This window comes from Salmo salar, chromosome ssa20 (assembly GCF_905237065.1).
Source record: "Salmo salar chromosome ssa20, Ssal_v3.1, whole genome shotgun sequence".
In the NCBI taxonomy this organism is placed as follows: Eukaryota; Metazoa; Chordata; class Actinopteri; order Salmoniformes; family Salmonidae; genus Salmo; species Salmo salar.
In genome coordinates this window covers 91,338,812-91,354,378 of record NC_059461.1, presented here as the reverse complement: position 1 = coordinate 91,354,378, position 15,567 = coordinate 91,338,812, and the positions used below count along the sequence as shown (strand labels likewise).

At 44.2% G+C, this 15,567-nt stretch overlaps 1 protein-coding gene across 1 annotated transcript in view; it reads right to left on the bottom strand.

Moving 5' to 3' along the window:
• mtus2b (microtubule associated tumor suppressor candidate 2b) overlaps positions 1-15,567 on the bottom strand; it is a 142,101-nt gene that overhangs the window by 3,849 nt on the left and 122,685 nt on the right. Inside the window, exons 9-14 of the mRNA XM_045703428.1 lie at positions 15,288-15,354; positions 4,727-4,941; positions 2,280-2,385; positions 1,859-1,932; positions 1,676-1,774; positions 416-535 (exon numbers count right to left, since the gene is read on the bottom strand). Coding sequence (XP_045559384.1) covers positions 416-535; positions 1,676-1,774; positions 1,859-1,932; positions 2,280-2,385; positions 4,727-4,941; positions 15,288-15,354 — 681 coding nt within the window. The remainder of the gene's footprint in view (positions 1-415; positions 536-1,675; positions 1,775-1,858; positions 1,933-2,279; positions 2,386-4,726; positions 4,942-15,287; positions 15,355-15,567) is intronic.

The window sequence follows — 15,567 nt, the reverse complement described above, 5'->3', positions numbered from 1 at the left end:
CCACACACAGCACAACATTGAATTATTCAAACCAACCGCTTTCTCTGCTCAATAAAAAGCCACCACTCTCTGAAGGTGTACGAATGATCGTTCTGTCACTCTGCCTTATTTGCTTGAGTTCTCATATAACCATTCTGATACATAACCATTCTGATACATACTGTAACCATTCTGATACATAACCATTCTGATACATAACCATTCTGATACATAACCATTCTGATACATAACCATTCTGATACATACTGTAACCATTCTGATACATACTGTAACCATTCTGATACATACTGTAACCATTCTGATACATACTGTAACCATTCTGACACATAACCATTCTGATACATAACCATTCTGACACATAACCATTCATTTTGAGCCTACCATTCTGATACATAATCATTCATTTTGAGCCTACCATTCTCTCCAGCTCCGAGATCTTGACATCCTGTTCGTGGATCTGTTGGTTTTTCATTAAAAGAACTTCCTTCAAGCTCTTCAGATCCTCCTCGATGTGCTGGTATGGAGCCAGAGCATCCTGAGAGCAAACCAAGAAGTGACGAAGGACTGAATCCCATTTATAATGCAAGCATTGATCAACTCTAAAGTTCCGTTTATACCTGGTGCTGACATGTTGTCCTTTGTCTTGATTGCGTCTACATTCTGAATGTGAACACATTTCCAGAAATGTGTCGACACGTGGCAGTAAAATGTGTCTGTCCCTTCCTTTATGCACATTATTGTTCTATAAACGCAACATGTATGAGCTGAAATAAAAGATACCAAAAAATGTTCCATACACCCAAAAAGCTTATTTCTCTCAAATTTTGTGCACAACTTTGTTTACATCCCTGTTAGTGAGCATTTCTCCTTTGACAGGATAATCCAGCCACCTGACAGGTGTGGCATATCAAGAAGCTGATTGAACAGCATGATCATTACACAGGTGCACCTTGTGCTGGGGACAATAAAAGGTCCCTCTAAAATGTGCAGTTTTGTCACACAACACAATGCCACAGATGTCTCAAGTTTTGAGGGAGCGTGCAATTGGCATGCTGACTGCAGGAATGTCCACCAGAGCCGTTGCCAGATAATTGAATGTTCATTTCTCGACCATAAGCCACCCCCAATGTTGTTTTAGAGAATTTGGCAGTATGTCCAACGGGCCTCACAACCGCAGACCACGTGTATCCACGCAAGCCCAGGACCTCCATATCCGGCTTTTTCAACTGTGGGAAAAAGTGGATGAGCCTGGCTCCCAAGTGGGTGGGCCTATGCCCTCCCAAGCCCACCCATGTCTGAGCCCCTGCCCAATCATGTAAAATCCATAGATTATGGTTCTTATATGAACTGTAACTCAGTGGAATCGTTGAAATTGTTGCATTTATATTTTTTTGTTCAGTATATTTTAAAGTCAATGGTGCCACCTGTCAATGTTTTTAGACGGAGATATAATGACGATTTAAATGGTATCACTGTCTAGATCCGTCTACACTTTTAATAAGATATCCAGGTAACAATGTGTGTCTGACTACCTCCGGAGAAGTGCAGGAGAGGAGCTGATCACAATCTTTTAATCATCTACAGCCGTTAAAAGATCTGATCCCAATTAGCACGTAGAGAAGATTAGGACAAAGGATGCATGTTAGCAGCGGGTATAAACGGGGCTGCCTGTTACCACTATCTGTTCGTCGGTGCTCCTGCGTAGAGCCTCCTCAAAGCGCTTGGCTCGGTCTCTCAGGCTGCGGTTCTGAAAAGTCAGCGTGTCCACCTGGTCCTGGACAGAAGTGTTTAAACACAGCATTATATATGCCATCATTACAATCAATCGATTGATTATATTACTTTAACTCTACTGTACCTGCAGCGACAGTCTGAGCTTCTCAAAGTCCTCTTCCAATGACTTCCTCTGCTGCTCATGGGCCATCTTCAGGTCTGATGGAAACATCAGAACAAAATTTAGTCAGGATGTAGTCAAGTCTAGTTTCTTTAAAGGCAAAGCTTACAGGCCTCACTCACTCACTCACTCACTCACTCACTCACTCACTCACTCACTCACTCACTCACTCACTCACTCACTCACTCACTCACTCACTCACTCACTCACTCACTCACTCACTCACTCACTCACTCACTCACTCACTCACTCACTCCTCCCTCTCTCTCTCCCTCTCTCCCTCCATCTCCCACAGAGCAGTGTTTTCTAAATGGTGGATTACAGTCAGTTTTTCTGGGTCACAATAGAAAAAGAAAAAAAAGATATGGCGTTTCAAGGTCAGTACTTTTGACAGTCCTGGCATGCTCCTCCTTCAGAGTGACCAGCGTGTTGTTGTGGTTGTCCTCCATTTCAGTCAGAGCTTCCTCATGGTTCTCCGTCACCTCCTCCATCTGGAGACACACATGAACACAGTAGAGGAGGAGGGGGGGGTATCTTTATATGTATTTATATGACTGTGATGTAACTGTAACCCCCCCCCCCCCTCCTCCCCCGAAAAAGAAAAATGACAAATCTAAATGAAAAGTTAATTGACAATCTAGTCCCAATCACATTCAGTCGCACAATCAAAACCTACTGTTGTTATTTTATGTGTGTGTGTGTCTGTAAAACATTTATTTATTTATATTTATTTATTTATTTAATCCATACGGTGCATTCGGAAAGTATTCAGACTCTTTGATTTTTCCACATTTTGTTACGTTACAGCCTTATTCTAAAAATGGATTAAATCGTTTTTTCCCCCTCATCAATCTACACAGAAATACCCATAATGACAAAGCAAAAACAAAGCTTTTTAAACATTTTTGCAAATGTATAAAAACAAAACAACTGAAATATCACATTTAAGTATTCAGACACATTTACTCAGTACTTTGTTGAAGCACCTTTGGCAGTGATAACAGCCTCGAGTCTTCTTGGGTACGACGCTACAAGCTTGGCACATCTGTATTTGGGGAGTTTCTCCCATTCTTCTCTGCAGATCCCTCTCAAGCTCTGTCAGGTTGGATGGGGAGCGTCGCTGCACAGCTATTTTCAAGTCTCTCCAGACATGTTCGATCGGGTTCAAGTCCGGGCTCTGGCTGGGCCACTCAAGGACATTCAGAGACTTGTCCCGAACCCACTCCTGCGTTGTCTTGGCTGTGTGCTTAGGGTCTTTGTCCTGTAGGAAGGTGAACCTTCGCCCCAGTCTGAGGTCCTGAGCGCTCTGGAGCAGGTTTTCATCAAGGATCTCTCTGTACTTTGTTCCATTCATGTTTCCCTCGATCCTGACTAGTCTCCCAGTCCCTGCCGCTGAAAAAATCCCCACAACATGATGCTGCCACCACCATGCCTCACCGTAGGGATGGTATTGGCCAGGTGAGGAGCGGTGTCTGGTTTCCTCCAGACATGACGCTTGGCATTCGGGCCAAATAGTTCAATCTTGGTAGCATAGACCAGAGAATCTTGTTTCTCATGGTCAGAGTCCTTTAGGTGCCTCTTGGCAAACTCCAAGCGGGCTGTCATGTGCCTTTTACTGAGGAGTGGCTTCCGTCTGGGTACTCTACCATAAAGGCCTGGTTGGTGGAGTGCTGCAGAGATGGTTGTCCTTCTGGAAGGTTCTACCATCTCCACAGAGGAATTCTGGAGCTCTGTCAGAGTGATAATCGGGTTCTTGGTCACCTCCCTGACCAAGGCCCTTCTCCCCCGATTGCTCAGTTTGGCCGGGCGGCCAGCTCTAGGAAGAGTCTTGGTGGTTCCAAACTTCTTCCATTTAAGAATGATGGAGGCCACTGTGTTCTTGGGGACCTTCAATGCTGTATAAATGTTTTGGCACCCTTTCCAAGATCGGTACCTTGACACAACCCTGTCTTGGAGCTCTATGGACAATTCCTTGGACCTCATGGCTTGGTTTTTGCTGTCAACTGTGGGACCTTATATAGACAGGTGTGTGCCTTTCCAAATCATGTCCAATCAATTGAATTTACAACAGGTGGACTCCAATCAAGTTGTAGAAACATCTCAAGGATGATCAATGGAAACAGGATGCACCTGAGCTCAATTTCGAGACTGATATCAAAGGGTCTGAATACTTATGTAAATAAGGTATTTCTGTTTTTTATTTTAAATAAATTAGCAAAAATGTCTAAAAACCTGTTTTCACTTTGTGATTATGGGATATTGTGTTTAGATTAATGAGGAAATGTTTTTTATTTAATCAATTTTAGAACAAGGCTGTAATGTAACAAAATGTGGAAAAAGTCAAGGGGTCTGAATACTTTATGAATGCACTGTATGTATGTATGTATGTATGTATGTATGTATGTATGTATGTATGTATGTATGTATGTATGTACAGTGAGGGAAAAAAGTATTTGATCCCCTGCTGATTTTGTACATTTGCCCACTGACAAAGAAATGATCAGTCTATAATTTTAATGGTAGGTTTATTTGAACAGTGAGAGACAGAATAACAACAAATAACATTTTTGACATGCGTTTTTCTGGATTTTTTTGTTGTTGTTATTCTGTCTCTCACTGTTCAAATAAACCTACCATTACAATTATAGACTGATCATTTCTTTGTAAGTGGGCAAACGTACAGAATCAGCAGGGGATCAAATACTTTTTTCCCCTCACTCTATGTGTGTATGTATGTAGTCTAGTGGTGTTTTTGTGTGTGTGTGTGTGTGTGTGTGTGTGTGTGTGTGTGTGTGTGTGTATATATATATATATATATATATCCCTCCCTACCTGCTCCAGCTGCTGTGTCCTCAGTCTCTCCAGCTGCTCCTGTTGTTGGGTCTCCAGGCGCTGTACCTCTAGGCTGTGATACTGCCTCAGTCTCTCCTCCAGCCTGCCCAGCTCACTCTGCTGCTGGGCACGCAGACCCTCCAGCTCCCGCTCAAACCTCCGCTCCAACTCCTCCTTGTCCTGCTGCAGAATCTCCCACCGCGACTCACTTGAGGCTTGGGGTTGAGGGGGGGGAGACATAGGGAAGAAGGATAGTATAGTTACTATCTTGATTTCATACAGTAGGAGTGTCAAACTCATTCCTTGGAGGGTTTATAGAGTCTGCGGGATTTAGAGTTTTTCCTTTCGGTTAAACCCTAGACAACCAGGTGAGAGGAGTTCTTTACTAATTAGTGACCTTAGTTCATCAATCCAAGGGAGGGGCGAATACCTGCTGTGGAATGAGTTTGACACGTGCGATACATGAACGGTACGTTTTAGTTAGAAACAATTCGGTGGGATTCTGTTTGATTAGAGAACCAATGAGATTCGGTGTTGGGTCTGTCTGAGCTGGCGTGTGTGTGTGTGTGTACTATGTAGGCAACTGAGCTGACCCATAAAGGAGACTAGACATCTACCACCCCACTACCACTATCAGATTAGAGCCATAATGGAGACATCTACCACCCCACTACCACTATCAGATTAGAGCCATAATGGAGACATCTACCACCCCACTACCACTATCAGATTAGAGCCATAATGGAGACTAGACATCTACCACCCCACTACCACTATCAGATTAGAGCCATAATGGAGACATCTACCACCCCACTACCACTATCAGATTAGAGCCATAATGGAGACTAGACATCTACCACCCCACTACCACTATCAGATTAGAGCCATAATGGAGACATCTACCACCCCACTACCACTATCAGATTAGAGCCATAATGGAGACATCTACCACCCCACTACCACTATCAGATTAGAGCCATAATGGAGACTAGACATCTACCACTACTACTATCAGATTAGAGACATAATGGAGACTAGACATCTACCACTATCAGATTAGAGCCATAAAGGAGACTAGACATCTACCACTATCAGATTAGAGCCATAATGGAGACTAGACATCTACCACCCCACTACCACTATCAGATTAGAGCCATAATGGAGACTAGACATCTACCACTATCAGATTAGAGCCATAATGGAGACTAGACATCTACCACTACCAGATTAGAGCCATAAGGGAGACTAGACATCTACCACCCCACTACCACTATCAGATTAGTGGGAGGCAATGTCACCTATGTTTTTTGTCCCCCCACTTTGGTTCTGAAATCCCCATTACCCACAAATGAACTTGTCATTTTTGCAGATCAAATGTTTGAGCTATCAATATTGACCATTTACAAATTATTTTATCCTTCGTAGGTATACAGTACCTTCAGAAAGTATTCATACCCCATTACTTATTCCACATTTTGTTGTTACAGCCTGAATTAAATATTTATTAAATTGACATTTTTTTGTCACTGGCCTACACATAATAACAGGTGTGGCATATCAAGAATCTGAGTAAACAGCATGATCATTACACAGGTGCACCTTGTGCTAGGGGAAAAAGGCCACTAAAATGTGCAGTTTTGTTACACAACACCACAGATGTATCAAGTTTTGAAGCGCGCAATTGGCATACTGACTGCGTGAATGTCCTCCAGAGCTATTGCCAGAGAATTGAATGTTAATTTCTCTACCATAAGCCGCCTCCAACGTCGTTTTAGAGAATTTGTCAGTGCGTCCAACCAGCCTCACAACCGCAGACCACATGTAACCACGCCAGCCCAGCACCTCCACATGCGGCTTCTTCACCTGCGGACAAGCCACCTGGACAGCTGATGAAACTGTGGGTTTGCACAACCAAAGAATTTCTGCACAAACTGTCAGAAACCGTCTCAGGGAAACTCATCTGCGTGCTCGTCGTCCTCACCAGGGTCTTGACCTGACTGCAGTTTGGTGTCATATCTGACTTCAGTAGGAAAATGTTCACCTTCAATGGCCACTGACATGCTGGAGTAGTGTGCTCTTCACGGATAAATCCCGGTTTCAACTGTACAGGGCAGATGGCAGATGGCAGTATGGCGTCATGTGGGTTAGCGGTTTGTTGATGTCAATGTTGTGAACAGAGTGCTCCATGGTATCGGTGGGGTTATGGTATGGGCAGGTATAAGCTACGGACAACGAACACAACTGTATTTTATCGATGGCAATTTGAATGCACAAAGATACCATGACGAGATCCTGAGGCCCATTGTTGTGCCATTCATCTGCCGCCATCACCTCATGTTTCAGCATGATAATGGAAGTTGAAAATGTCCTGCATACTCACCAGACATGTCACTCATTGAGCATGTTTGGGATGCTCTGGATCAACATGTATGACAACGTGTTCCAGTTCCAGCCAATATCCAGTAACTTCGCCTAGCCATTGAAGAGGAGTGGAACAACATTCCAACAGGCCACAATCAACAGCCTGATCAACTCTATGTGAAGGAGATGTGTCGCGTTGCATGAGGTAAATGGTGGTCACACCAGATACTGACTGGTTTTCAGATCCACGCCCCTACTTTTTGTTGTAAAGGTATCTGTGACCAACAGATGCATATCTGTATTCACCGTCATGTGAAATCCATAGATTAGGGCCTAATTTATTTATTTCAATTGACTGATTTCCTTATATGAACAGTTACTCAGTAAAATCAATGAAATTGTAGCGTTTATATTTCAGTGTGTTTACATAACAATCTGCTCTATCTACACTGATTAATTAAGTAATTTAATGTCAAGCTAAATGTAAAAAAAAAAAATGATTTCAGAGTTTTAAAAATGGAATGAAATAAACTTGCACTTTTTTGGTGCTCGAACCGGTTCAGAACTTTATTTTGCTGTTCGGAGCAGTGGAACGGAACACCAAAAATAATATTTTTGTCCAGAACTAAACGATTGGAAAATAATTTTGGTTCCAACCCCTGGTTTTAACTGGACGTTTTTACGGAGTCATCTTCTCCTCTCTTTCGGCCATGTACAGTCATGGCCAAAAGTTTTGAGAATGACACAAATATTAATTTTCACAAAGTCTGCTGCCTCAGTTTGTATGATGGAAATTTGCATATACTCCAGAATGTTATGAAGAGTGATCAGATGAATTGCAATTAATTGCAAAGTCCCTCTTTGCCATGCAAATGAACTGAATCCCCAAAAAACATTTCCACTGCATTTCAGCCCTGCCACAAAAGGACCAGCTGACATCATGTCAGTGATTCTCTCGTTAACACAGGTGTGAGTGTTGACGAGGACAAGGCTGGAGATCACTCTGTCATGCTGATTGACTTCGAATAACAGGCTGGAAGCTTCAAAAAGAGGGTGGTGCTTGGAATCATTGTTCTTCCTCTGTCAAACATGGTTACCTGCAAGGAAACACGTGCCGTCATCATTGCTTTGCACAAAAAGGGCTTCACAGGCAAGGATATTGCTGCCAGTAAGATTGCACCTAAATCAACCATTTATCGGATCATCAAGAACTTCAAGGAGAGCGGTTCAATTGTTGTGAAGAAGGCTTCAGGGTGCCCAAGAAAGTCCAGCAAGCGCCAGGACCGTCTCCTAAAGTTGATTCAGCTGCGGGATCGGGGCACCATCAGTACAGAGCTCGCTCAGGAATGGCAGCAGGCAGGTATGAGTGCATCTCCACGCACAGTGAGGCGAAGACTTTTGGAGGATGGCCTGGTGGCAGCAAAGAAGCCACTTCTCTCCAGGAAAAACATCAGGGACAGAATGATATTCTGCAAAAGGTACAGGGATTGGACTGCTGAGGACTGGGGTAAAGTCATTTTCTGGGGTGAATCCCCTTTCCGATTTGTTTGGGGCATCCGGAAAAAAGCTTGTCCGGAGAAGACAAGGTGAGCGCTACCATCAGTCCTGTGTCATGCCAACAGTAAAGCATCCTGAGAACATTCATGTGTGGGGCTGCTTCTAAGCCAAGGGAGTGGGCTCACTCACAATTTTGCCTAAGAACACATACATGAATAAAGAATGGTACCAACATATCCTCCGAGAGCAGAGGTCTTGAAAAAGAAGGGTCAACACTACAAATATTGACTCTTTGCATCAACTTCATGTAATTGTCAATAAAAGCCTTTGACACTTATGAAATGCTTGTAATTATACTTCAGTATTCCATAGTAACATCTGACAAAAATATCTGAAGACACTGAAGCAGCAAACTTTGTGGAAATTAATATTTGTGTCATGCTCAAAACTTTTGGCCACGACTATACTGGGCCTCACAAAAAAGTGATTGCTGTTCTCGTTATGAAATGATCAACTTTACCCTGTATATGTAAAAATTACCATAAATATACACTGATTGTTTAAAGAAAAACTACCAAACTATTGCTGATAGTGAACCTAAACAATTAAAATAAAATATATTGTAATTAAAGCCAGATGAGAGTTGTATTTCTAGTAGCTGACCAGTAAAAAAAACATTTTCAACAGCACATAGATAACAATAACCTAGTAAATGACATAGGTCCCTCAACTAATAAAGCCTAATATAATGCAAGCCATTTTAGCATTTTGAATGCTCTGCAAGATCAGGAACAGGCCGACCTACTTCGCATTGGTCGCGCGCGAAGCTGGGCACAGTTTGACTAGGCTACTGACCGACTGGCGCTGGAATGTATAACAACAGAAACTAAAAATGAGAATGTCCCTGGAGAATAAACTGTTCGAGACAATCCTATCAACTGGACCTAAAGCACTAATATGCTTATCCTAATTTTCTCTGCAACAGCATGACAGAACGACAGCTTCAGGTAAGCTCAAGGGGGGTGGTGTGTGTCTGGTGAGCGATCTCTAATGTTAAGAAAGTCTCGCCTGAGGTAGAATACCTCATGATAAGCTGTAGACCATACTATTTACCAAGAGAGTTTTGGTCTATATTTTTGTAGCTGTATATTTTGGAGCTCTATAGGGCCAAAAGCAAACAATAAAATACTCATCCAGAGGCGGTGCTCGGCCAGTGATTTAAATCAGTTTGACCTCATTTCTACCAGCATGTCACCTGTGCAACTATAGACGAAAAAAAACTCTATATCACCTCTACTCTACACAGAGAGACACATATAAAACTCTCCCTCCATTTGGAAAATCTGACCTTAACTCTATTTTCCTGATTCCAGCTTACAAGCAAAAACTCAAACAGGAAGTACCAGTGACGTGCTCAATACGGAAGTGGTTCGATTAAGCGAAAGCTAAGCTACAGGACTGTTTCACTAGCATAGACTGGAATATGTTCCGGAATATGTTCTGGGACTCATCCGATGGTATTAAGGAGTCACACCACATCAGTCACATTGATGACGTCGTCCCAACAGTGACCTTTTACGTACATATCCCAACCAGAAGCCATGGATTACAGACAACATCCGCACTCAGCTAAAGGCTAAAACTGTTGCTTTCGAGGAGCGGAATGCTAACCCGGACACTTATAAGAAATCCCGCTATGCCCTCCAACGAACCATAAAACAAGCAAAGTGTCAATACAGGACGAAAATTGAATCCTACTACACTGGCTCTGATGCTCATTCGATTTTTTTGGGGTTGATTTTTACAAATTTTATTTTACCTTTATTTAACTAGGCAAGTCAATTAAGAACAAATTCTTATTTACAATGACGGCCTACCAAAAGGCAAAAGGCCTCCTGCGGGGACGGGGGCTGAGATTAAAAATAAAACAATTAATAAAAGATAAATATAAGACAAAACACACATCACGACAAGAGAGACAACACAGCACTACATAAAGAGAGACCTAAGACAACAACATAGCATGGCAGCAACACATGACAACACAGAATGGTAGCAACACAACATGGTAGCAGCACAAAACATGGTACAAACATTATTGGGCACAGACAACAACACAAAGGGCAAGAAGGTAGAGACAACAATACATCACACAAAGCAGCCACAACTGTCAGTAAGAGTGTCCATGATAGAGTCTTTGAATGAAGAGATTGAGATAAAACTGTCCAGTTTGAGTGTTTGTTGCAGCTCGTTCCAGTCGCTAGCTGCCATGCACTGAAAAGAGGAGCGACCCATTATGTCTGTGCTTTGGGGACCTTTAACAGAATGTGACTGGCAGAATGCGTGTTGTATGTGGAGGATGAGGGCTGCAGTAGATATCTCAGATAGGTGGGAGTGAGGCCTAAGAGGGTTTTATAAATAAGCATCAACCAGTGGGTCTTGCGACGGGTTTACAGAGATGTTTACAGAGGAGTATAGAGTGCAGTGATGTGTCCTATAAGGAGCATTGGTGGCAAATCTGATGGCCGAATAGTAAAGAACATCTAGCCGCTCGAGAGCAACCCTTACCTGCTGATCTATAAATGATGTCTCCGTAATCTAGCATGGGTAGGATGGTCATCTGAATCAGGGTTAGTTTGGCAGCTGGGGTGAAAGAGGAGTGATTACGATAGAGGAAACCAAGTCTAGATTTAACTTTGTGGCAGGGCTTGGAAACTATCACGGATTACAAAGGGAAACCCAGCCGCGAGCTGCCCAGTGATATCTTCCTTTCATCTCAGCTCTGTAGGACACTCTCTGTAGCCGATGTCAGTAAGATGTTAAAACAGGTTAACATTCACAAGGCTGCAGGGCCAGACGGATTACCAGGACGTGTACTCAGAGCATGAGCTGACCAGCTGGCAAGGGTCTTCACTGACATTTTCAACCTCTCCCTGACCCAGTCTGTAATACCTTCATGTTTCAAGCAGACCACTATAGTCCCCATTCCCAAGAACGCCAAGGTAAAATGTATAAATGACTATCGCCCCATAGCACTCACATTTGTGTCGATGAAATGCTTTGAAAGGCTGGTCATGGCTCACATCAACACCATCATCCCAACCCACTCCAATTTGCATACCGCCCAAACAGATCCACAGATGATGCAATCTCTATTGCACCCCACACTGCCCTTTCACACGTGGACAAAAGGAACACCTATGTGAGAATGCTGTTCATTGACTTCAGCTCAGCATTCAACACCATAGTGTCCACAAAGCGCATCGCTAAGCTAAGAACCCTGGGATTTAAACACCTCCCTCTGCAACTGAATACCTGACGTTCTGACGGGCAACAACACATCCGCTGACCCTCAACACAGGGGCAACTCAGGGGTTCCTGCTTAGCACCCTCCTGTACTCCCTGTTCACCCATGACTGTGGCCGTACATGACTCCAACACCATCATTAAGTTTGCTGACGACACGACGGTGGTAAGCCTGACCATCGACGACATTGAGACAGTCTACCTGGAGGAGGTTAGAGACCTGACAGTGTGGTGCCAGGACAACAACCTCTCCCTCAACATCAGCAAGACAAAGGAGCTGATCATTGACTATAGGAAACGGAGGGCCGAGCACTCCCCCATTCACATCGACAGGGCTGTATTGGAGATGGTCGACAGCCTCAAGTTCCTGGGTGTACACATCACTAAGGACTTATCGTGGTACAAACACACCAACAGAGTCGTGAAGAGGAGAACACCTCTTTCCTCTCAGGAGACTGAAAAGATTTGGCATGGGACCTCAGATCCTCAAAAAGTTATACAGCTGCACCATCGAGAGCATCTTGAGTGGCTGCATCACTGCTAGGTGCTACAGAGGGTAGGGCATACAGCCCAGTACATCACTGGGGCCCAGCTCCCTGCTATCCAGGATGTCGATACCAGGCGGTGTCAGAGGAAGGCCCAAAAAGACTTGAACCACCCAAGTCACAGTCTGTTCTCTCTGCAACCATACGGGAAGCGATACCGGAGCATCAAGTCTGTGACCAAAAGGCTCCTGAACAGCTTCTACCCCAAAGCCATAAGTTAACTAAACGGTTACCCAGACTTTCTGATTTTCACCCCAACACTTACATGTACATACAGTGCATTCTGAAAGTATTCAGAACCCTTCACTTTTGTTACATTACAGCCTTATTCTAAAATTGATTAAATCTGTTTTTCTCATCAATCTACACACAATACCCCATAATGACAAAGCAAAGTATTCAGAACCCTTTTCTCAGTACTTTGTTGAAGCACCTTTGGCAGTGATTACAGCCTTGAGTGTTGGGTATGACGCTACAAGCTTGGCACACCTGTATTTGGGGAGTTTCACCCATTCTTCTCTGCAGATCCTCTCAAGCTCCCTCAGGTCGGAGAGGAACGTCGCTGCACAGCTATTTTCAGGTCTCTCCAGAGATGTTCGATCGGGTTCAAGTCCGGGCTCTGGCTGGGCCACTCAAAGACATTCAGGGACTTGTTCTGAAGCCACTCCTGCATTGTCTTGGCTGTGTGCTTAGGGTCGTTGTCCTGTTGGAAGGTAAACCTTTGCCCCAGTCTGAGGTCCTGAGCACTCTGGAGCAGGATTTCATCAAGGGTCTGTCTGTACTTTGCTTCGTTCTTTCTCTCAATCCTGATTGGTCTCCCAGTCCCTGCCCCTGAAAAACATCCCCACAGCATGATGCTGCCACCACCATGCTTCACTGTTGGGATGGTGCCAGGTTTCCTCCAGACATGACGCTTGGCATTCAGGCCCAAACGTTTAATCTTGGTAACATCAAACTAGAGAATCTTGTAGGTGCCTTAGGGCAAACTTCAAGTGGGTTGTCATGTGCCTTTTACTGTAGAGTGGCTTCCGTCTGGCCACTTTACCATAAAGGTCAGAGTGGTGGAGTGTTGCAGAGATGGTTGTCCTTCTGGAAGGTTCTCCCATCTCCACAGAGGAACTCTGGAGCTCTGTCAGAGTCGCCATCAGGTTCTTGATCACCTCCCTGACCAAGGCCCTTCTCCCCGGATTGCTCAGTTTGGCCGGGCGGCCAGTTCTAGGAAGAGTGTTGGTGGTTCCAAACTTCTTCCATATTAGAATGATGGAGGCCACTGTGTTCTTGGCGACCTTCAATGTTGCATGTTTTGTTACCCTTCCAAGATCTGTGCCTTGACACAATCCTGTCTCGGATCTCTTCGGACAATTCCTTCGACCTCATGTCTTGGTTTTGGCTCTGACATTAACTGTCATCTGTGGGACCTTATATAGACAGGTGTGTGCCTTTCCAAATCATGTCCAATCAATTGAATTTACAACAGGTGGATTCCAATCAAGTTGTAGAAACATCTCAAGGATGATCAATGGAAACAGGATGCATCTGAGCTCAATTTCGAGTCTCATAGCAAAGAGTCTGAATACTGATGTAAATTAGGTATTTCTGTTTAGTTTTTTTTAAACATGTTTTCACTTTCTCATTATGGGGTATTGTGTGTAGATTGATGAGGACATTTTTTTACTTCATCCATTTTACCTCGAGCCTGCCTATCGTCCTGTACCGTTTGGACTCTGACCAGGTTACTGAACCCCTGCCTGTCCTGACCTCGAGCCTGCCTGTCGTCTGGTACCGTTTGGACTCTGACCAGGTTACTGAACCCCTGCCTGTCCTGACCTCGAGCCTGCCTGTCGTCTGGTACCGTTTGGACTCTGACCTGGTTACTGAACCCCTGCCTGTCCTGACCTCGAGCCTGCCTATCGCCTGGTACTGTTTGGACTCTGACCTGGTTACTGAACACTCGCCTGTCCCAGACCTGCCTTTTGCCTACCCCTTTTGGTATAATAAATATCGGAGCTCAACCATCTGCCTCCTGTGTCTGTATTTGGGTCTCGCCTTGTGCCCTTATACAGGGTAACATTTCTATGCTGAATCTTTACTTGTATCCTGACTAACCTGAATCCCCCAACATATCAGACAGGGTAATATGACTAGCCTGAATCCCCCAACATATCAGACAGGGTAATATGACTAACCTGAACCCTTCACCAGCCCGATCCCTCTCTAGGGAGACTAGCTCCTACCCTATCGTTACAGGTTCATATTCTGTATAATAGATGACATGGTAATGTAGCATACCTACTGCCACAGCCGAGTGACTCACCATCTCCCTACCTAGCTGGTAACCAATCAGTGTATCAGTGTGCCTTGTCTATAGTCCCCCTATCTCTTAAAATGTCACAATTCCAGAAACATGTAGCATCTAGCTAGCAATCCAGCTAGCAATCCAGTTAGCAATCCAGCCACCAATCCAGCTAGCAATCCAGCTGGCAATCCAGATAGCATCCAGCTAGCAATCCAGATAGCATTCAGCTAGCAATCCAGCCACCAATCCAGCTAGCAATCCAGATAGCATTCAGATAGCATTCAGCTAGCAACCCAGCTAGCAATCCAGATAGCATTCAGCTAGCAACCCAGCTAGCAATCCAGATAGCATTCAGCTAGCAAACCCAGCTAGCAATCCAGATAGCATTCAGCTAGCAATCCAGCTAGCAATCCAGATAGCATTCAGCTGGCAGTCCAGCTAGCAATCCAGCCACCAATCCAGCTAGCAATCCAGATAGCATTCAGCTAGCAACCCAGCTAGCAATCCAGATAGCATTCAGCTAGCAATCCAGCTGGCATGGCAGGTGTTTACTTACCCACTTCATCCCTGATCCTGGCAAGCTCCAGGGACAGTTCCCTCTCCTTCAGGATGGCACTCTCGCTCTGAAACACACAGACACACACACTTCCGTCAAGCATGGAGGATATGTATTTAACAGTTCATTATTTATTTTTAACAAAGCAGGACCCTTGAGGTTGAAACTGCTTCTCCGAGGGGGACCTGAAATCACCGGTACATCACAGGAGGTTGGTGACACCTTAATTGAGGAGGCCGGGCTCATGGTAATAGCTGGAGTGGAATCAGTGGAATGGTTT